The 23,543-nt window shown below is 39.9% G+C and overlaps 1 protein-coding gene across 1 annotated transcript in view; it reads left to right on the top strand.

Annotated features, from left to right (window-relative positions):
* abca4a (ATP-binding cassette, sub-family A (ABC1), member 4a) overlaps positions 1-23,543 on the top strand; it is a 110,825-nt gene that overhangs the window by 5,080 nt on the left and 82,202 nt on the right. The window contains exons 2-10 of the mRNA XM_036581579.1: positions 142-249; positions 1,653-1,746; positions 2,749-2,890; positions 3,809-3,948; positions 6,023-6,150; positions 10,094-10,291; positions 17,056-17,145; positions 19,734-19,974; positions 21,367-21,506. Coding sequence (XP_036437472.1) covers positions 184-249; positions 1,653-1,746; positions 2,749-2,890; positions 3,809-3,948; positions 6,023-6,150; positions 10,094-10,291; positions 17,056-17,145; positions 19,734-19,974; positions 21,367-21,506 — 1,239 coding nt within the window. The 5' untranslated portion in view covers positions 142-183. The remainder of the gene's footprint in view (positions 1-141; positions 250-1,652; positions 1,747-2,748; positions 2,891-3,808; positions 3,949-6,022; positions 6,151-10,093; positions 10,292-17,055; positions 17,146-19,733; positions 19,975-21,366; positions 21,507-23,543) is intronic.

The following is a 23,543-nucleotide window of genomic DNA, read 5'->3' as shown; positions in this document are numbered from 1 at the left end:
AAAATTTGCCCTGTTTCTCTTATTCCATGTAGTATGTTCCTTGTATCCCATGGCTGCTGGGGGTGGAAGTAATAATACCCAACAAATGTTTATTTATTTATTTATTTATTTATTTATTATTATTATCTTCCATGTTTACAGGTGACCTGTAGCAGAACCCTGAGGGGGGTTAGGGGTGGAGACATGGCGAGAATCAGCCAGGTCCGGCTCCTGCTGTGGAAAAACTGGACTGTCCGAAAGAGGCAGAAGGTAAGTGGACTTGTTGTTCTCCATGTTTCTGCTTTCTTGGAGGAGGATGCCGTGGTAGTGGCATTGTACATGTGTGTATCACAGTGTATGTCTTAGTTATCCTCTAGCCCTTCATCAGTGGACAGTTACTGGCTATCTTTGGCAGACTCAACTCAGCAGTGACAGTAAAGAGTTTATAAGCCTTAGTAATGGTGGTTGTCCATTGTTGGGCTGATCAGTTGTGCAACATCAGATTATCAACAATCAGTGATTGTAAACCACCTCTTTGGAGGGAGCAGCTGATAAAATGGCCAGTGTAAATATAAGATAGGATCAACTAATAAAGTAAGTTACAGCTATTAGTTTGAGCCCTAATCTGCCACACTTGACCCAGTTTATTAGTCTGTTCAGAAAATCTTGATTAGATGAACCAGGTGTGTTTGGGCTGGAGGTGAAGGAGGCTTGATGATCAGTGCTCGAAAGGCCTGTTAGCTCAGGTAGCCTTGATATGGGAAACACACACACCTGATAATTGCTCCAGGTTTAAATTTTTCTCACGCCTTTCTCAGAGGCAGCATTATGTTACTAAAGGCTGGTACGTTTCTCAGCCTATCCTTGCACGTTTAGATCACCATCTTCAGATTTTTAAAAAAGATGTGGTTCTGTACATGTAATGGGAACCATAAGAAACTGAGATAAAGAATTCCAACAATTGTTCAATCTTTTTTTCTGTATAATTCAGTCATTGAGATGTAAATGAGTGGTTTGAAATTGCAGTTTGGTGTGAAACGGTTGATTGTAGAGACTCAGATGTCTTTACAGTGGTGGTGATAGGAACCAGGGGTCACCATGTCTACAACATATATATAGACATTTTATTTACTATCCAAAACCACCAGTGAACCTACACGAGCCTTCAGAGTTTGTATGTAATGTTGATGATAAAATGGTGATAAATCTGCCCTGCATGTATTTTAAAACAACAACTCAGGCATCAGATAGTTTATTCACAACCATTTTGTGTTTTACGTTACCATGAAGGAGCTTTTAGAGGCATTAAACTCATCAGATGTCTGGTTCTCATCACCACCACAGTGAACACCTTTTTGAAAGTGGTTATGTAGCACCAAAAAAGGGTTCTTCTATAGTTACAAGCCTGACATCATAACAGTAGCAGAACCCTTTTTGGTGCTATATAGAGCCATTTCCAAAAAGCTTCTGTATAGAACCATATCTGACACATTCTCCATCAATCTGAAGAACAATTTCACCATGCAGAGAACCATTTAAGCATGAAATGGTTCTGTATAGAACTCATGGTTCTAAATAGAACCATTGCCTTTACTAAGGAACCCTTGAAGAACCTTCTCTCTCTCTTTTAAGTCTTTTTTGAGTCTACCATTAATTCCTGTTGTCTTTTTCAGATGCGCTTCTTCATGGAGATCATGTGGCCAGTCATGCTGTTCATCGGGCTCGTCTGGTTAAGGAAAGCTAATCCACTGTACCGTCAGCATGAATGTGAGATAAAAAGCCTTATTTTGAACACATTCACATCATTTTTTTGTATAGTGACTAATATACACACATACATACATACACTCCAGTACACAAGCATGAATTCTCAATTCATCTCCTGTGAAAGAGCAGTCATGTCCTCCCAGAGCGGTTCATTAACCCTGTCAGTAGGCCTGTTACAATCGTGAAGTTTTAGTGGACGATTAATTGCCATATAAATATTTGCAATTAGCAATTTAATTGTCTTTTTTGTTCATTGTGTGCAACGACTGAAGTACAGGCAAATTGCTTGATCAGCTGTCTTGCTCGCTGGCTGTGGATAGCTTCCAACTGACAAGAGAAACAGGCTGAGCTCAAATAAACAAACATTACTCACCACTGCCCTCTAAAGGTGTCAGGGGAAAACAACTTCTGTCATTTCCACAGGACCCCTGACTGTTTCTTTTATTCACACTCATGTGCTTCAAACCAGCAGATGAAAACACATCAATGTCACATTCTGTTCCAACAGAAAACATATCATCGCTATCTAAAGAAAAATATCTCCAAAATAGTAGCTTTACAGAAGAAGGCAAAGACCGTCTTAACTTTTAATGTATGTTAAAGAAAATAGGTTTTACTCCAAGCGTGTTTGGAGCATTCCTATTGGCTTATTCGTCATGAAACTTGCACACAACATAATGGACAACTGCCATGTTAAAACGATGTGGAAAAATAAAAACCGACAAAATGGAGATACATGTTTTTCTTTGGAGAGCGATGATATGATTGTGAAAACTAACGACTGTGGAAAATAATTATTGTTGGCCTAAATAACTGCGATCATTCAATTATGTTATGATTGCGACTGGCCTACCTATTGACCTCCTGTCCCACTGATGAGAGTGAGAGAGGGGCATTTTTTCCATGTGAAACTAGAACCTTTGAAATATCTGGTAAGTCCCAGTTTGTTTTTGTGGGCCTAAAAAAGTTTCTTCAACTTTGAAACCATTTTTACTGCTTTAGGTCATTTTCCAAACAAAGCCATGCCCTCTGCTGGAATCCTCCCGTGGATCCAGGGGATCTTTTGCAATGCCAACAACCCCTGCTTCCAGCACCCAACCCGCGGAGAGTCTCCCGGCTTTGTGTCCAACTACAACAACTCCATGTGAGTTCCCCTCTGCTGTTGCTTTAGTTCTCACAGAGCTGCTTGTGCATGGCTGTGAAAGAGCCCTCAGGCTGTGTTCACACTTTCTTAACAACATTGTGCTTTAAAATGATTGTTCAGCCAAAATACACTTTTTTCCTTACCCCAAATGTAACATATGAGCTATAACATGTTTAGGCCCAATCCCATCCTTGTTTTTGAGTGTCTCCTTGCCCCTTAGAACTGAGCTACAAGCGATTGTGGTTGAAATCTTCCCTACAAAATGGGACCCTCAAATAAAAAGAGCATTACTTCATTAACAGCTACTAGCGCTGCTCTGTAGGTGACCCTGCCAGTCTGCAGTGACAGCAGAGGAGGGTAAAGTTCAGCTCCTCACTGCTGGGCTTTAGTTACATTTAGGACATCTTATGCCTTCAAAGAGGGGGCAATTATTTATTATCACCCACTCCTAATTCTTCAGTGATATGAAGCTGAAGTCAGATATTCACCAGCTTCTTGTTCGAATTTTCCCGTTTAGATGCCTGAGGGGGCAGAATGTAACTGCTACACCATTTAAGGTGGAACGGGAAATTTATCTAGCTAGCTAATTAGACATCAGCAGACTACTAGCGATTTTTATGCTCGTTATAAAGAAAAGGACCATAATACATTGAAACGACATTAAACTAAGATAATACAATGGTTATCATATTGAGAATGATCCACCACCCAAATAATACCTGCTCTATGGGGGTCCTGTGGGGGTCCTGACCATTGAAGAACAGGGTGACAAATTATGCAGAGAAACAGATGGACAACAGTCTAGAGTCTAAAGTGCTCCTATATGGCCAGTGCAGCTGATTAAATGGACAATGAGTGCAGGAACAAGCTCTGTCACTGTGTATCCATGCTCACATGTGTATGTCTGTCTCTCTACAGTCTGGCTCGTTTCTGGGCAGACACACAGGAGCTCCTTCTGAGTGACCCCGAGTTCCTGCAGCTGGGGAGAGTGTGGAGTGAGCTGACCACCATGAGCAAGTTCATGAGAACTCTCCGGATACATCCTGAATGGATTGAAGGTTAGCGCGCGGGAGTTTGTGTGAAGGGGAGTGAGCAGGATTTCTCAGTCACGCTGGTAACTTGAGTCAAAACTAAAGACTGTTGAATAGAAATGTCGCTTAGCTCTTCACCTGCTGGACAGGCTTGACCTTTGACTTACAATGTCTGGCCTGACCTCACCTGAGTTCCTCCAGCCATGCCTTTAGATCAGGCACCTCTCTGAGCGCACCTGGAAGAGCCCTAATCAGCTTACCCTGCGGCTACCATGTATTTTTAGAGAGCACTTTCTATTTGTTTACATAAACAGAGCTCATCAGTGAGTTCATTACGCTGCTGCGTAAACTGTAGCATCAAGCAAACCTGACTGAACTTGTTTTACATAATTATGAAGACATTGTGAAATAAAAGCCAATGCTTAGAGTCGTGTGCAAAAGTTTGCACACCCCGATCAAATGACATTTTGTTGCTTTCCTAAGTGAAAGTTAAGTCTAAGTTAACACGTCCTCTACAGAGAACACACTCCTGCACATTTTAAACCATGAATACTGTTTATTTGCTGAATTTAATGTGGAATTTAATGTGGCAAAAGTTATGGCACATTTTATATGTTATGCTTTAATTTTTTTTTCAATTGTGTTAAACTCACAAAATATATGGAAATTGTGGACCAAAATTTGCAGAGAAATTCTATATTTATTTCCCTTTAGAGCAGGCCCCAGAGCTGCCCGCGGCTCTTTTACTGCCCTGTTGCGGCTCCAGTGCAGAATTAGATTTGTAGGTAAAAATAAAATAATCCTCCTTTACAGTAAAATAAAGCTCTGCTGATTGTTCAACACAGTTTAACAATAAATGGTCTTAAACGCTGGAGTTAATGTAGAACTGCTAATTCACCCTTTAACCCTGAGGATCAGTGCAGACTGGTGGTCACCATAGCAACACAGATAACACACCCAGCTAGTAGCTCACCCAGCTAGTAGCTAACGAAACGGCAAAGAGAAAGATTTAAGATGAACATTGATAATCTGGAGATGAATGATCTTATTTGCATTTATAATCATTCCAGCTGGTTTCCTGATACGTTTAATCTGAAGTCAGAAGCCGTCAAACACTGGGTGTTTGCAACATTTAAGGTGGAACGGAAAAATCCGAACAAGAAGCTGGTGAATGTGAAGCGACTTCAGCCTCGTAAAAAGTCAAACATTGAGAGACATTTTACAAGAAAATATTCTACTTTTGGCAAAGTTTCCTGCCAGAGATATGAGAAAAGCAGCTATAGCTGAGCTAAAGCTTAAAGCAGAGCAAAGTAAGTCTGTGTTTTTGTTTATATTATATTTTTAGCCTATACTAGCACATCAGCGCATACTGTGACCATATATACAGCCAAGATGGAAAAATTGACATAAAATATTGAGGCTCCCAAGGTGGTTTGATTTTCTTCGCAACATTTGGGTTGCGACTCCTGATCTAAAGGATGTGTTAACTTATTTTTATGGAGTCTAATGTAAAGTTACCCCCCATCACTTTCTCTTTTTCTCAGATAGTTTCCCTGTCTGTCTTTGTTTTTGTCTCACTTTCTGTTTCTCACATAGTCTCTCTTTCTCTCTCTCTCTCTCTCTGTTCATGTCATGTCCATCATGCTCTCTGCAGTCAGGCTGAGCTGGAGTTAATGAAAGTGTGGAGAATGCGGTTTAATTAAGTTTCTCACTTAACCCCTCACACTTTAGCTGGGTGGACATTTCTGAAGTGTTCGCTGGACACAGAGGTCAGGATGTCTCACATTCCTCTGCATTCCTTCGCTTCTTTCTGCCTCTCCATCTTCTCAGTCAGGACAGGTCTCTCTTTTGCAGAGTCCTCTTGAATCCTCCATGAGGAATGCTCTGAGGGTGCTGAAGTGCCACATTCTTGCTCACACCATCACTGTGTTCCTCACGCTAATTAGCTGTTCTTGTGTTTATTTGTTTACTATTTGTTGTCTGTATTGTCCATCTGTGTATGCACCAAATTCCAGCAGACAGATTCCTCATGCTTGGCCCATGAAGTGATCCTCATTCTGATTCTCTCTCTTTGCTTCTCGGTTGCTTGATTGCTACACAGGTCTGGGGATCACAGTGGAGGACATTCTGAAGGACGACGAAATGCTCACCTCTTATCTGCTGCGAGACATTCCTCTCTCAGCGTCTGTGGTCAATCAACTGGTCAAAGCCAAGATCAGACCAGAACAGGTAATCTGTGCTACTTGTAAAACATATATACACCAATCAGGCATAACATTATGACCACCTCCTTGTTTTTACACTCATTGTCCATTTTATCAGCTCCACTTACTATATAGGTGCACTTTGTAGTTCTACAGTTACAGACTGTAGTCCATCTGTTTCTCTGCATACTTTATTAGCCCCCTTTTACCCTGTCAGGTCAGGACCCCCATGGACCCTCACAGAGCAGGTCCTATTTGGGTGGTGGATCATTCTCAGCACTGCAGTAACACTGATGTGGTGGTGGTGTGTTAGTGTGTGTTGTGCTGGTCTGAGTGGATCAGGCACAGCAGTGCTGCTGGAGTTTTAAACACTGTGTCCACTCACTGTCCACTCTATTAGACACTCCTACCTTGTCGGTCCACATTGTAGATGTAAAGTCAGAGACGATAGCTCATCTGCTGCTGCACAGTTTGTGTTGGTCATCCTCTAGTCCTTCATCAGTGGTCACCGGGCGCTGTTGGCTGGATATGTGTAGTCTATAAGATATCGCTGTTGTCAGAACAAAACCTTGTATCTTCATTTTTGTCGTTTTTCAGTTTTTCACATAATTTGAAAATACCTGTTGTCCTTTACATTGTGTGTAAATTTCATGATGAATGGAACAAAAGAAATGGTCCAAAATTAATTGGGAAAAAGTCTGGTTCCATTGACTTACATTAAAAGTAAAGTATGTTTTTTCCTTCTTCTGTAAAGTTACCATTTTAGAGATACCAGTTTTTGTTGCGACAGCAGTGATATGCAGGTATATGCAATATACTCATTTAAAAAGTGTATAGTGATACATAAAAGGTTAATGTGTTCTTAATGGCTCTTACCATTCTACCACTGTAAGGGTTTTGACATAATGAATTGACACTGGAAGCCGATTCTGAGCCACGGAAGTAAAGCTCACTCCTCGTCAAACAGGCTAACAAATTGAAATCAACTGTAGACGGGCCGGTTGCTTGGGGCAGAAATAGGCCAAGGCCCCTTTAGTTAAGGAGAACCACAGACTTTTCTCACTTGTGAGAAAATCATTGACAGATCCTGGCCTGGAGTTAACGGTGACGTTAGCCACCAATGAGTATTTAACACAGCCGTTATAAATATTGATAGAAATGCGGGTAATAATATTTTATCCTAATATTTTACGTATATTTATGTAGATCGCTCTCTGAATAATGTATTTGTATTCAGGAACACCCGTAGTGGCTGCCGGACTCTCCTCTGGCCGCTCTCTCAGTCTGCCCGTCACAGGTCCTTTTGTGTTGTTTAGTCTGCGTTTTATCTGTGTGAATAAATCTCTGATGGAGATTCACACACTGGAGCGCGTTCCCCCTGTTTTGCTCCTGTGGTCCTGTCGCGCGGTACAAGACACCCACTTTGGGGGGAGTGAAAGCAAGAGGGATCCACGGGCCACGCTGACAAAGCCTGGGACCCCAGGAATGACATCAGTGTTAGAAAGGCTCTTTATTGGTTTTCATATGGAAATTTTGCGGGGTTGAGGAACGCGGGGCTTTCTCTCTTCTCGGGCCTTTCTCAGGGCCAGCTAATTCAGCCCCAACACGGGGGGAAAGTGCTGGCTGGATAAGCCCTTAGCAACTAATCAGATGGGCAGAGAGAGACAGAGAGAGAGAGAGAGAGGGGATGCAGTAGGACATCTGTCAGTGGGGTGACAGGTTTCTCACATGTGTGACTCACACGCGTAACCTACATCCACAAACATGCATAAGACCTACATATGAGTCTCTGTGGCAACGACCCTTAACTGCCTCGTTAACACTGGCATAGTAAAGCATAAAGAGCCGCTGTGTGGATGCAGACGCATGTACACAGGCATACACACATGGACACACAGGGGGGATATAATAGGGCCTGTTGGTGTTGTGGAATGTGAGTAGATGAGCTGAGTGGCCCACATTGCTATTCAGCTGGCTGTGTGTTGCATGTGCATGCGTGAGTGTTGGGCTGTGTCCAATCAGGCTGTCAGAAATAAGATCGACATTCGAAAATCAGTCAAATTCAATTAAAAATCAGATTCTAATGTAGAAAACTACGGAGCCCTGCTGGTGACGTCCCATATAAATGAAAATAATGTGTGGCCACGCCGTATTAACACATGGGAATGAGATCCTAACGAGTGGCCATGACTTAGTAAGGCGTGGGAATGAGATCTTAATGCGTGGCCATGACTTAGTAAGGAATGGGAATGAGATCCTTGGGAAGTCATGGCCATGCAAAATGACCTCGTTCCCACACCTTACACTCTGATGGTTCTTCAAGCGTTCTTTAGTAAAGGGAATGGTTCTATTTAATGTGTGGCCATGACTTAGTAAGGAGTGAAAATGAGATCCTAATACATGGCCACGACTTAGTAAGGCATGGGAAGAAGATAATTAAGTCATGGTCACAACCTAGTAAGGTGTGGGAAAGAGATCCTAATGCGTGGCCACTACTTAGTAAGGCATGGGAAGAAGATAATTAAGTCATGGTCACAACCTAGTAAGGTGTGGGAAAGAGATCCTAATGTGTGGCCACGACTTAGTAAGGAGTGGAAATGAGATCCTAATGCATGGCCACTACTTAGTAAGGCATGGGAAGAAGATAATTAAGTCATGGTCACAACCTAGTAAGGTGTGGGAAAGAGATGCTATTCTGTGGCCACGACTTAGAAAGGCATGAGAATGAGATAATTAAGTTGTGGCCACGACTTAGTAAGGCATGGGAACAAGATAATTAAGTTGTGGTCACAACCTAGTAAGGTGTGGTAAAGAGATCCTAATGCATGGCCACAACTTAGTAAGGACGGGAATGAGATCCTTATGCATGGCCATGACTTAGTAAGGCATGAGAATGAGATCATTAAGTTGTGGCCACGACCTAGTAAGGTGTGGGAAAGAGATCCTAATGTGTGGCCACGACCTAGTAAGGTGTGAGAATGAGATAATTAGGTTGTGGCCACGACTTGGTAAGGAGTTGGAACGAGATTCTAATTTTTGGTCAGTACTGAGTAAGGCATGGGAACGAGGTTATGCCACGCATTAGGACCTTGTTCTCATACCTTACACTCTTAAAAACTATGGTTCTTCAAGGGTTCTTTAGTAAAGTTCTATTTATGCTTCCAAAAAGATTCTTTGAGAGTTTTTAGTAAAGAGAATGGTTCTATTTAGAACCATGAGTTCTACATACACTCTTAAAAAAGATGGTTGTTCAAAGGTTCTTACATAAAGAAAATGGTTCTAATTAGAACCATGAGTTCTATATACTCTCTTAAAAAGATGGTTCTTCACAGGTTCTTTAGTTAAGAGAATGGTTCTATTTAGAACCATGAGTTCTATATACTCTCTTAAAAAGATGGTTATTCAAGGGTTCTTTAGTTAAGAGAATGGTTCTATTTAGAACCATGAGTTCTATATACACTCTTAAAAAACACGGCTGTTCAAAGGTTCTTTCATAAAGACAATGGTTCTAATTAGAACCATGAGTTCTGTATACTCTCTTAAAAAAGATGGTTCTTCAAGGGTTCTTTACTTAAGAGAATGATTCTATTTAGAACCATGAGTTCTATACACACTCTTAAAAAAGATGGCTGTTCAAAGGTTCTTTCATAAAGACAATGGTTCTAATTAGAACCATGAGTTCTGTATACTCTCTTAAAAAAGATGGTTCTTCAAGGGTTCTTTAGTTAAGAGAATGGTTCTATTTAGAATCATGAGTTTAATATACACTCTTAAAAAAGATGGTTCTTTAAGGGTTCCCTAGCAAAGAAAAGGGTTCTATATAGAACCATAAACATTTAAAGAACCCTTTCACTGATTAAAGCATTCTTTGCATCTTGAAAGGGTTCTTCAGCTTGATGGAGAATGTGTTGTATATGGTTCTATATAGAACCGTGGGGTGCTAATTCTGTATTTTTCTCTTTTTTCAGTTTGCCTATGGTGTTCCTGACCTTAGGCTGAGGGATATCTCCTGCAGTCAGGCTCTTCTGGAGCGTTTCTTGATCTTCCCGAGCCGTCGGGGCGTCTACGCCGTCCTCAATGCCCTGTGCCCCCTTAAACCTCATCAGCTGGAGAGCATTGAGGAGAAGTTTTACACCAACGTGGACCTGTTTAAACTTCTGCGTCTGGTCAGTACAAAATCCCACCACAAAACTCTACATGAAAGTCAGCCTGAAATCAACCTGACCTCATGTTCCTGGTCATATTATGTTTCATCACGTCATTGACACGTCCCATTGACTTTAAAGGAACGGTTCAGCTAGAAAATCTCCTTTTTCACAGTTTTCCCTTCATCCCAAATATACACTGTTAAAAAAGAAGTTTCTTCAAAGGTTCTTTAGTAAAGAAAATGGTTCTAAATGGAACCATGAACACTCAAAGAACCTTTAGCCTGATTAAAGGGTTCTTCAGATTGATGGAGAATGTGTTGTAGATGGTTTCATATAGAACCCTTTTTGAAAAGCGTTCTACCAAAAAGCGTTCTTCTATTGTTACGATGTCAAATTTGTAACAATAGAAGAACCTTTTCACAATGCAAAGAACTGTTAAACCATGCAAAAAAGATCTTTGAGTGTTCATGGTTCCATTTAGAACCATTTTCTTTGCTAAGGATCCTTTGAAGAATCATCTAATCGAGTTGTCCAGTGATCTTAAATAGACTTGCTTATGTGGTATGCTGGGTTTAGGTACACCTTAAGCAGCTCAATGTTCATTTAATTTGCGTAGCTGAGGGTTTGACGCTGGAGTGGACGCAGCATTGCACTGATTGGGCTCTGTGCTCTCATCGTATCACTGCTGCTTTGGCTAGACAGTTGACCTTTACTCTCTTAAGACACATCCATCAGCATGGGTGACAATAGTGGTGGATGCTGCCAGCAGTTCACTGAGCTCCTCTCTCCTTTAGAGCTTTGCGGGATCCATTTTGTCTGGCCATAGACTTGTGGGAGGGGATGAGTGCTGACCAGAACAGGGATAGCAGACTTGACCTATATCAGTAACGAGATTAGAGTGGACGTGTCGCTGTGCAAGACAGCTTTGTGTAATAGTGCAGAGAGGATATACCTCACAGTAATCAGAGGATAAAACCCTGTGCTGCTTCCCTTCCTATATTCTCAGCCCCTTTTCTTCACTTTGTGTTAGAGGCTGCATAGACTCGCCAACTAACGTGTCCACTGGGGATCTGCATGGGTCCATGAGTTAACTTGGTTAAATGTTTGAGTTTGTCAATATTCAAATACTGTAAAGTTTCATAATGAAAAGATGGAGAAAATGCACTTACCCATAATGCAGATTTTATCTTAAATACGTACATTATACAACCCCAATTACCAATTTGGGATGCTGTGTAAAATGGAAATAAATGTAAATAAAAACATTATGCAATGATTTGCAAACCTCATAGACCAATATTGCATTCACAATAGAACACAGAACACATACCAGGTGTTGAAAGTGAGACATTTTACCATTTCATGAAAAATATTAACTCATTTTGAACTTGATGGCAGCAACGCATCTCAAAAAAGTTGGGACAGGGGCGACAAAAGGCTGGAAAAGTAAGTGGTACTAATAAAAAACAGCTAGAGGAGCAATTTGCAACTAACTCACATGACTGGCTAAAAAGAGCATTTTAGAGAGGCAGAGTCTCTCAGAAGCTGAGATGGGCAGAGGTTCACCAATCTGCGGAAAACTACGTCAAAAAATTGTGGAACAATTTCAGAAAAATGTTCCTCAATGTAAAATTGCAAAGACTTTGGATATTCCACCATTTACAGTACATAATATCATCAAAAGATTCAGAGAATCTGGAGAAATCCCTGTACGCAAGGGACAAGGCCGATGGTCAATACTGGATGCTCGTGATCTTCAGGCCCTCAGGTGGCACTGCATTAAAAACACTTCCGGAAATCATTGTCTGTGAACACAGTTCGCCGTGCAATCCACAAATGCAAGTTAAAGCTGTATCATGCAAAGAAGAAGCCAAATGTCAACATAATCCAGAAACGCCGCCGTCTTCTCTGGGCCAAAGCTCATTTAAAATGGACTGTGGTAAAATGGAAAACTGCCCTTTTGTCAGATGAATCAAAATTTGAAATTCTTTTTGGAAATCATGGACACCGTGTCCTACAGACTCAAGAGGAGAGGGACCATCCAGCTTGTTATCAGCTCACAGTTCAAAAGCCTCCATCTCTGATGGTCTGAGGCTGCATTAGTGCCTATGGCGTGGGCAGCTTACACATCTGGAAAGGCTCTATCAATGATGAACAGTATGTAGAGGTTTTAGAACAACATATGCTCCCATCCAGACAGCGTCTCTTTCAGGGAAGGCCTTGAATATTTCAGCAAGACAATGCTAAACCACATACTGCATCCTTCAAACAGCATGGCTTCACAGAAGAAGAGTCTCCTCACTTCCCAGGCGTTTACAGACTGTTGTTAAAAGAGGAGGGGGGGATGCTACACAATGGTGGACATGGCCCTGTCCCAACTTTTTTGAGATGCGTTGCTGCCATCAAGTTCTAAATGAGTTAATATTTTTCATGAAATGGTAAAATGTCACACTTTCAACATCTCATATGTGTTCTATGTTCTATTGTGAATAAAATATGGGTCTATTAGATTTGCAGATTGTTGCATAATGTTTTTATTTGCATTTATTTACATTTTCCACAGCGTCCCAACTTTTTTGGAATTACATTATGCTTTGCTTCTATGAAACAGGAGTGCCTGGACATAAGCATGTCGTTAAGGACGTGAGTGAAAAGAATCTTTTTCAAAAGGCACCAAAAAGGGTTCTTCTTTTGTTATGATGTCAAGCCTGTGACAATAGAAGAACCCATTTTCAAAAAAGGTTCTATTATAGGTTCTATAATAGGCAGTTATTTTGTCTCATCTTTACTCGTCAGGGTGTAATAAACAGAGATTTTGTCGTAATCTTTGTTGACAGTATGTTTTTCATTAATGTTGTTGTTACTATTTAGTCATGAAATAAAATGTTGTCAATTAAAATTTTGTGCAACCCTATTTCCAAAAAAGTTGGGACTCTGTGCAAAATGTAAATAAAAAACAAAATGCAATGATGTGCAAATGATTTAAACCCTATAGTACAAAGACGACATATCAAATGTTGAAACTGTGAAATTTTATTGTTTATTAAAAACTATTTGTCTATTTTTAACTTGATGCCAACAACACATTCCAAAAAAGTAGGGACGGGGGCAACAAAAGGGCTGGTAAAGTTGTGTAATACTAAAAAAATATCTGTTGGTTGATTGACAACAGGTCAGTAACATGATTAGGTATAAGTAAAGATGAGGAGGGGTTCACCACTCTGTGAAAGACTGCACGATCAAATAGTGCCACAATTCAAGAATAACGTTTCTCAACATAACATAGCAAAGAACTGTCGTGTACATCTGTGAAGGCACCATTAATGCTGAATGATAGATACGTTTTGCCATCCAGACAACGTCTTTTTCAGGGAAGGCCTTGATTATTTCAGCAAGACAGTGTCAAACCACATTCTGCATGTATTACAGCAGCATTGCTCCATATTAAAAGAGTCCTGGTGCTGAACTGGCCTTCCTGCAGTCCAGATCTGTCACCGCTAAGAACATTTGGATGGTTATGAAATGAAATGTACAACAAATGAGCCCCCGAACTGTTGAGCAGCTGAAATCCTATATCAAACAAGAATGGGAAAGCATTTGATACGTTGTCTTTGTACTATTTTCCTTTAAAAATATGGTTTACATGATTTGCATATCACTGCATTCTAATTTTATTTACATTCTGCACAGCGTCCCAACTTTTTTGGAAATGGGGTTGTACAAGTATTCGTTGGTGACCTTTTATTTCATGATTAAAGTGCAACCACAGGGTCAATTAAAAAGAATGAACACTGACTCATCGTCCTTTTCTCAAGGACTTTTAGCAAACCTCAAAGAAAGCAATGTAGAGGATGGTGCATATGCTAGTAATACAGCGTCAAACTGAATATTTTTAATCGTAAATATGAGCAAGTACACAGCCAAGTATGTGCTATCCAGTTCAACTTTACCCATCCTTTTTGTGGATTGGTTATCCTGTCAAAAGTGACCCGTGATGACCTGTGATGAGCAGAGTTTATCCGCTGAAGTTGAAAGTTTTTCAGCTTGATCCGTGAAGATCCACGGCTGAAAAATCTGCGATCTGCGGCAGAGCGAGAGGAGCCCACAGAATTCACGTCCTATTGTGGAATATAATGGTGTTTTGACTGGTATACGCTCCAGAGTCTGAGCGCAGTCCTATTGTTAGCTCATTATTTCTTCTGAAGAGGCAGTTTCCTTTCCTCAACCAACGCAAAAACCTATTTCCCTGGGCTATTTTTGAATAATAAAACGTTTGCAAATTTCATCCTCCAGTGCTGTCATATTAAAAGTGAGCGTACAGCCCTACGCTACCTTTGGCTGCAGTCCAGTTTTTTTTCCTTTTCATTGTTTTTTTCTTCTCTGCAGTCAAACCAGATATCCGTTCATGAACTCTTATGTATATTAGAACATCAAACATAGTCAGAATGCACATCCCCATCCACTTTTGGGTGCTGTGGGTGGTGGCAGAAGCAATTCATTTCATAGGAGATGAATTCCAGCGCTGATTTCATATCACTGCAGAACAAAAATCTCCATTTTTGCCATTTTTCAGTTTTTAGCATAAATTAATTATTAGCATAAATTATGTATTAATTTCATGATGATTGGACTAAAAGAAATTTCACAAAATGACTTGGAAAAAAATCTGGTTCCTCTGACTTACATACATACATACATACATACATCATCTAAACCGCTTATCCTTCTGGGTCGCGGTGGGGTGCTGGAGCCTATCCCAGCTGTCATTGGGCGGAAGGCAGGATACACCCTGGACAGGTCGCCAGTCCATCGCAGGGCATCCATTAACTTACATTAAAAGTAAAGTATGTTTTTTCCTTCTCCTGTAAAGTTACTGTTTTGGAGATACAATGTTTTGTTCCGACATCAGTGATATGATATAAGAACACTGAAAATGTAAAAAAAAATGTAAAGAAAATGTTTCTGCTACGTATAACCAGCACGAAATGTAGCATCTGCCACAGCAGCCACTAGAAAAAATATACTAATAAAATGCTTTTATTGCTTTTTCTTTAACTTTGGTAAATCATGACTAGCCACTACTTTGTTGAATAACTACTCAACTAGTCATGGTTGTCATGCAAAACATATTTATATTGCTGTCTTTTATTATCTCCACTCTTCCACCTCAAACACACGCCATAAATTATAGTTCTTTCCTCTCCCTCGTTGAAGCGTCTACCCGAGACGAGTCAGGCACGTCCGAGAGGAAGGATGTCTTATTCTGGAAGTTTGCTTCCTAAACTCTCCATTGTATTTTGAGTCAGCTGAACGGCTTCCAGGCACTGAGAGGGCAAGAGAGGACAGACCAGTTCTGGAAGTGGTGTCGTTCAGCATACAGGATGTGAGACACTTTTCCTAACGTGTGCTCAGCAAAATCACCAGCGTCTCAGTTGAATACTAAACTCTAATTCTAAAGAAATTAACTCTGTTTTTTGAGTGTATTGTGTGTACACTGCAAAAAATGGTACCTTGGCAAGTTAAACTGTCTTAAATCTAGTTAATATATCTAATATTCCTCATGTTGATATTATTGTCAGCTTATGATAAGATTGTTTAACTTCTTTCTACATGTTTTTACTTGCATTAAGCAATTTTATTAAGTAAAATTATCTCACTGTATTGGCAGATAATTTTGCTTATTTTAAGAAATGTGCTTGAAACAGGCAAAATTATGCCAATATAAAATTTATGAATTTAAAATTACTTTAAACAAATAAAAAACATCTAGAAATGTTATATAATCCTATAATATTCGTACAACCATCTCAAAATGAGAGATATTAGATATTTAGACTAGATTTAAGATGATTTTTCTTGTTAAGATATCATTTTTTTTGCAGTTCAGTATAACATGGCAATGCTAAATATACTCCAACATCTATGCTTTGTAGACTATATAGACCAGTGGTCTCCAACCGTCCTCCTGGAGAGCTACTTTTCATGCAGAGTTTAGTTGCAACACGTATCCAATAAGCTGCCCTGCCCCTTACTGAACTCTAATACATCTGATCCAGCCAATCAGGGGTGATGAAAAGCAAAAGTTCTTTGCTGTTTTACGTTGAGAAACGTTATTCTTGACCCCTCTTCATCTTTACTTCTGAAAGACTCAGCCTCTCTGAGATGCTCTTTTATACCCAATCATGTTACTGACCTGTTGCCAATTAACCACCAGGTGTTTTTTTAGCACTACACAACTTCAACAGCATTTGTTGCCCCCGTCCCAACATTTTTGGAACGTTTTGCTGGCATCAAATTCAAAATATTTTTCAAAAAACAATAAAGTTTCTGTTTCAACTTTTGTTTTGTTGTCTTTGTACTATTTTCAATCAAATATATGGTTTAAATGATTTGCATATCATTGCATTTTGTTTTTATTTACATTTTGCACAGCGTCCCAACTTTTTTGGAAATGGGCTTGTAAATAAAACCTGAATTATCTGTTTAATAATTGCATGACTATTTATTATCAAGTTTTTGTCAAGTTAGCTGCCTCAAGATTTGATCACCACCTTTGACGTTCTGGTTATTCATTTTATTAGAAGTTCATTTTTGATGTTCTACAGTCATTTTAGAATCTTCAGCAGCTCTGTTCATCCGTCTGTACAATCCAACATTTCCTACTCTTTGAAACCTGTGAACTTGCTCAGGATGGACATTCTGTGATATGACCAACACATGATATTTTGAATGTTAGTGTGTGACTGCAGATGTGTTACCTTCTCCATGTGACCCCCCTCCAGCTCCCGCGTCTTCTGGATGAATACTCCAGCGGCATTGACCTGCACTTCTGGGCCCGTGCGCTGTCTGCTGTGTCCGGAAAGCTCAGAGTGGTACGTATGATTGTGTTCCACTGGTCACCCCCCCCAAAAGGTCTAGATATTGCAGTATTTTTAACAGTCAGGAAATCGTGGTTTCCTCTGCCTGCTTTTTTTTACGCAAGCGCATAGTAGCAGGGAGATCGTTTGTGCGTTTGCGGAAGTCTAAATCGAGCTGATGCCCTTCAGATGCTCCATGCAGCTCCGCTGTTTATAAATCTGCCTGTCCAGCAGTGAGTGCTGGCCAGTGCAGCAGTGCAGTCTAAAGCAGGACACTAGACTGATTACATGGTGTTGAAGGGAGGCAGCTTGACGGGAGACAAAGAGTGGACTGATATATAGATCATTGTCAGTTTCCAGAGATTTGCTTTTCTCTTCATGGCTTTTCAGACACACATTATAACCTCTAGAAACAAAACAGATAACAGCTTCCAGTAATCAATTGTGATAAATAAGTTGGTAAAGATAAACAATTGATTAATTCCCTCACTTAATATCGCTGCTGTCGGAACAAAACCTTTAACCTCTAACAACTTTACAGGAGAAGGAAAAAACATACTTTACTGTTAATGTAAGTCAATGGAACCAGACATTTTTGCACTTCATTTTAGGCCGATTCTTTTGGTCTGTTCATTATGAAATTTACACACAACGTAAAGGTCAACAGGCGTTTTCAAATTATGTCAAAAACTGAAAAAACGTCAAAAATGAACATACAAGGTTTTGTTCCAGCAGCAGCGATATAAATAAATCAATGAATGAATGAATTTAGAATTCACAAAGCAAAGCTGCTGGAGGCATAAAGGATTCTTCAGACTGTTCTTTGTGGTCCTGGGTAGCGTCTCCCGGAAGGGAGCTCGACAGTGTCGCTGAAGAGGAACTGTGAGGAGTAGGAAATGTGGCGTCCTGGCGGCGAGGCTGCTGGACTTCTGCTCGTCACTCAGCTTGCTTACTCATTTTCCAGATTCCATTTGAGTCACTTTCCATGGCACTGGCCAGACAAACATGGGAGAAAAAACCCCTCCAGAAATAGCTCCTTTTTTCAAAGACGTGTTCTCTGTTTATTTACTTTCTTTTCTGTCTTTATTTTACTTTCATTTTGGCTATTTGTGTATTCATCTGCATTCAGTATGTTTAAATTAAAAGTAGGCTGTGTGATAAAGCTTTCTTTTACACTCTGTTAACTTGGAGATCAGGGGTCACAACCCAAATGTTAAGAAGAGCCATTTTGTCCTTTCAACAAAAATCAAACCACCTGGGGAGCCTCAACATTTTATGTCCATTTTATTGAAGTAACGTTTGACCATCTTGGCTGTAAATATGTTTCAGTATTACTAATGTACTAGTATAGGCTAATATATAATATGAATGAAATTGCAGACTTAGTTTGCTCTGCTTTAAGCTTTAGCTCAGCTATAGCTGCTTTTCTCGCATCTCTAGCAGGAAACTTTTCCACAAAAGTGGAACAGTTTCTTATAAAATGTCTCAAAATGTTTGATTTTTACGAGGCTGAAGTCGCTTTTCATTCAACAGCTTCTTGTTTGAATTTTCCCGTTCCACCTTAAATGGTGCCTGAGGCGCCAGAATGCAACTGCTGTACCATTTAAGGTGGAGCAGGAAAATTGGAACAAGAAGCTGATGAATGAGAAACTGACTTCAGCTTCGTGACTTTTTAGTGTTTGCCAGTTTATCATTGCAGATTAAACGTATCAGGAAACCAGCTGGAGTGATTATAAATGCGAAATCCATTCATCTCCAAATTATCAAGTCAAGTCAAGTCAAGAGGCTTTTATTGTCATTCCACCTATGTAAAAGTACACAGTGGAGTGAAATTAGGTTCCTCCAGGAATAACACGGTGCAACAAGGAACAAAAAGTACAAAGTGCTTTTGTACTTTGGGAGGTTCCATCGATGTTCATCTTAAATCTCTCTAATTGCCGTGTCGTTAGTTACTAGCTAGGCGAGATTGTTGTCTGCATTGCTATGGTGACCAGCAGTCTGCGCTGATCGTCAGGGTTAAAGGGTGAATTAGCAGTTCTACATTAACTCCAGCATTTAAGACCATTTACTGTTAAACTGTGTTGAACGATCAGCAGAGCTTTATTTTACTGTAAAGGAGGATTATTTTATTTTTACCTACAAATCTAATCCTGCTGTGGAGCCACAACAGGGCAGTAAAAGAGCCCAGTTCTAGATCTTAACCAGGTAAGAGGCACAAACTCCAAAGTACTAGATAATTACTTTAAATAACAAGATGGGAAGTTTCAAAACAGGTAAGCTAGATTACACTGAAATGACAAACAGGTTCTAGATATGTACTGGGGTGGGCTGCAGTCTCCAAAGTGTGCATGTCTTACTGGAGATACATTCAGAGACTTTGTCTTTGACCCACTTAACTAATGAAACTCACCACTATTGCATTAATGTCTATGCTGGTCATAGTAAAATGGATCAGTATGTGGAATTGGAGCTTTTAGTATGTTAACATGTTTTCTATCCCTGTGTAAAAGAAGCTCCAGGCTGCATTGTACGTGAACTGAAGTGCATTGTACTGTAGACCCTTCCGTGTCCCAGCATGCCTCATGGTCCTGTTTTCTGTGCAGTTATTTGAGAGGAGCAGTTTCAAAGAGCTTGTTCAGGTGCTGTGGCCCCTGTTCCAGTCCCCGGGAAACCCCTCCTTCAGCCAGCTGATGGCCGCCGCCTCCAGCCTAATCTGCGGCTACACGGAGGGAGCTTTTTCCAGAGTGACCTCCTTCAACTGGTACGAAGACAACAACTACAAGGCCTTTCTGGGCATCAACAACACCCGGAGCCAGGGAGAACACTCCTATGACCCCTCCGCTAGTGAGTGCACGTTTTTTGGTGTCGGTTCTAGAGCGATTTGAGAGCTGATCTTAGAGTTTACAACAGAGAACAGAGTCCCGCCAGCCATTTTTTCAAGGAAGCCCTGACTGTGAAGACATATAAGCCCCAGTATGGTGTACATGTCCAATACCCTTCTTCAAGGGTTCTTTAGTAAAGAAAATGGTTCTGTATAGAATCATGAACACTCAAAGATCCCTTTGAATAATGAAAAGGTTCTTAGCATCATGAAAGGGTTCTTCGGATTGATGGAAAATGTGCATGAATGTGCTTTAGACAGTTCTATATAGAATCTTTTTGAAAAGGGTTCTATATAGCACCCAAAAGGGTTCTTCTATTGTTATAAGCTTGACACCGTAACAATAGAAGAGCCCTTTTGGGTGCTACCTAGAACCCTTTTCAAAAAGGTTCTATATAGAACCATACATAGCACATTTTCCATCAATCTTTGCATTATTAAAGGGTTCTTTGCATCTTGAAAGGGTTCTTCAGATTGATGGAGAATGTGCTGTAGATGGTTCTATATAGCACGTTTTTGAAAAGTGTTCTATAGAGCACCCAAAAGTGTTCTTCTATTGTTACAAGCTTGACACCATAACAATAGAAGAACCCTTTTGGGTGCTACATAGAACACTTTTCAAAAAGGTTCTATATAGAACCATACATAGCACATTTTCCATCAATCTTTGCATTATTAAAGGGTTCTTTGCATCTTGAAAGGGTTCTTCAGATTGATGGAGAATGTGCTGTAGATGGTTCTATATAGCACGTTTTTGAAAAGCGTTCTATAGAGCACCCAAAAGTGTTCTTCTATTGTTACAAGCTTGACACCATAACAATAGAAGAACCCTTTTGGGTGCTACATAGAACACTTTTCAAAAAGGTTCTATATAGAACCATACACAGCACATTTTCCATCAATCTTTGCATGATTAAAGGGTTCTTTGCATCATGAAAGTGTTCTTCAAATTGGAGAATGTGCTGTAGATGGTTCTATATAGCACATTTTTAAAAGGGTTATATGAAGCAACAAAAAGGGTTCTACCATGGTTACGATGTCAAACTTGTAACAATAGAAGAACCCTTTTTGTTGTATAAAGAAGTGCTATGAATAAACTTCTTGTTATTATTAATGTAATAATTAACCTCTTAAATGTCCAGAGCCCACAGCAGGCCCAAAGTTTTATGCACATCTAGAACCTAAGAACAGTTCAGCCAGTTTGCATTAAAGTCCCTGTAGTTACTGAATAATAAGCCTTAGTATGTAATAAAGATGGGATTTTAAGGGGTTAATAATTTTTCCTGTTATTTTTGGAGTCTGTGTGGTTATTTTTCTGAAAATCTCTCATTTCTTCCTTTCTCGTTCTCTTTCAGCTTCATTTTGTAATAATGTTATGAAGGATTTGGAGTCTAGTCCGGCAACCAGGCTTGTGTGGAACACGCTGAAGCCGTTCCTGATGGGGAAGATCCTGTACAGTCCTGACTCACCCGCCATCCGTCAGCTCATCAAGAACGTAAGAGAATAAAAATGCTGGTCATAAAGCGCTTGTGGTACTTTTCAGCTAAAAGGCAGAGTGTTGTATGAGTGTAGTCAAGTAAGAGAACGAGGAAACATGACAATGAAATTACTTGGAAAGGAAGGATAACAGGCCAGACCAAGGTTTTGTCCTGGATGCCAGCCAATCAGGGGTGTCTGTTAGCTCATGCCTTCACAGTTGAGCAGTTAGCATTCTCCTCTGAGTGTGTTAAGCTGTCCCAGCTTGAGAAGATGTGGTGGTACTTCATGTATCTTAGAGGAGGCGTGTGCTAGTCTTCACAACTTGGTAGTATCTGTGATGCTGTTCCAACTTCCTTGCACCTGTTACACTGTTCAAAAATGTTGTTTTAACCCCTTAAATGGCCGGAGCCCACCGGCCCAAAGTTTTATTACACACTTCTATAACCTAAGAATAGCTCAGCTAGTTTGCATTGAAGTCCCTGTAGTTACTGAATAATTAGCCTTAGTATGTAATAAACCTGGGATTTTAAGGAGTTAACTTAAAGTTTGTAACCAGGCTGTTTAGTTTAGTTAATTGAATAGTTAACTTTGGAATTCACTGACCTCAAAATTTTATGCCCAGTTTGTGACTTTTTTCTTAAAGTTAATATGGTAAGACTTTCTATGAATGTCAACTTTGTAAGCATCTATAAACACATTCATAACATGTTATAATGCATTCATAAGGCATTATAAACATGGCTATAAATATTTATAAAAATGCATTACACCTTATAGCCATGCTTATTATGCATTATGAATTGTTAACATAATACATTATAAGTATTGATCATAACAAATTATAAGAGCTCATAAGTCGTATTTGTCCGCTCTAAGTAACGTGAAGCGTACTGTACTAAAGCCTCCTCCAGTGTTCAGAGTGAGGCTTCAAGTTGAAGTATTTACTGAAGGATTTACTGAAACACTAAAACATACACAATAAAGCACATTACAGGCTTCAAATGTTTAAACTAGTGCTGCCATCAGTGTTTTACCCAATGTGGGAAAGGTAATGTTCACCACCGTTAGCTTGGTATTTGTCTTTACTTTACGCTCTCCAAGCTGGGACTGACTTCTTTGGCACAGACATTATAACATGTTATCAACACTACTTATAATGCATTATATTAACAATTCATAATGTATAATAAACATGGCTATATAGTGTACTCCAGTGTAATTCATTGTTATAAATGTTTATAATCATGTTTATAATGCCGTATGAAGGCATTATAACATGTTATAAATGTGTTTATAGATGCTTACAAATCTTAGATGCTTACAAATTCAAAGAAAGTGTTACCGTTAATACCACCAAAGATTTTCACAGTATGCTCCAGCCCAGAATCACACAAGCTAGCCACAAACTCAGATATTGGTGCTTTGGACACCTCAGATAATGACCATAAGACTGTAGGTGGGCATCTTCAGATGCCCACCTGGCTGACTTCAACACTAGTTGGATACAGTAAACACAGTCTCATTCAGAATCAGAACCAGAACATATAGTATAATAACCATTATATGCAGAATATCGCAGAGTGAAATGAACATTAGGTAATCTAAAGTAAGTATGTAAATTATGCAAGATAATCAAATGTATGTAGATTATTTAATATAATCAAATATAAGTATGTAGATTAATCAAGAAACGTATGTAAATAATTAGTTAGTTAAGTGACCATTGTTAGTCCCACAACAGGGAAATTTCACGTCCACATTTTGACCCATCCGTGCAGTGAAACACCACATACACACTAGTGAACACACACACTAGGGGGCAGTGAGCACACTTGCCCGGAGTAGTGGGCAGCCCTATCCACAGCACCCAGGGAGCAGTTGGGGGTCAGGTGTCTTGCTCAAGGGCACTTCAGTCATGTACTGTCGGCTCAGGGGATCAAACCAGCGACCTTCCGGTCACAAGGCTGGTTCCCTAACCTTCAGCCCACGACTGCCCATTAGTAAAAATGTAACATCTGTACAGCTGTTTAAATAAGCTTTGTCTTACAGAGAA

The sequence above is a fragment of the Colossoma macropomum genome, unplaced genomic scaffold (genome assembly GCF_904425465.1).
Source record: "Colossoma macropomum unplaced genomic scaffold, Colossoma_macropomum, whole genome shotgun sequence".
Lineage (NCBI taxonomy): Eukaryota > Metazoa > Chordata > Actinopteri > Characiformes > Serrasalmidae > Colossoma > Colossoma macropomum.
Note: the sequence above shows the minus strand (reverse complement) of the source record. Positions and strands in the feature narration are given on the sequence as shown.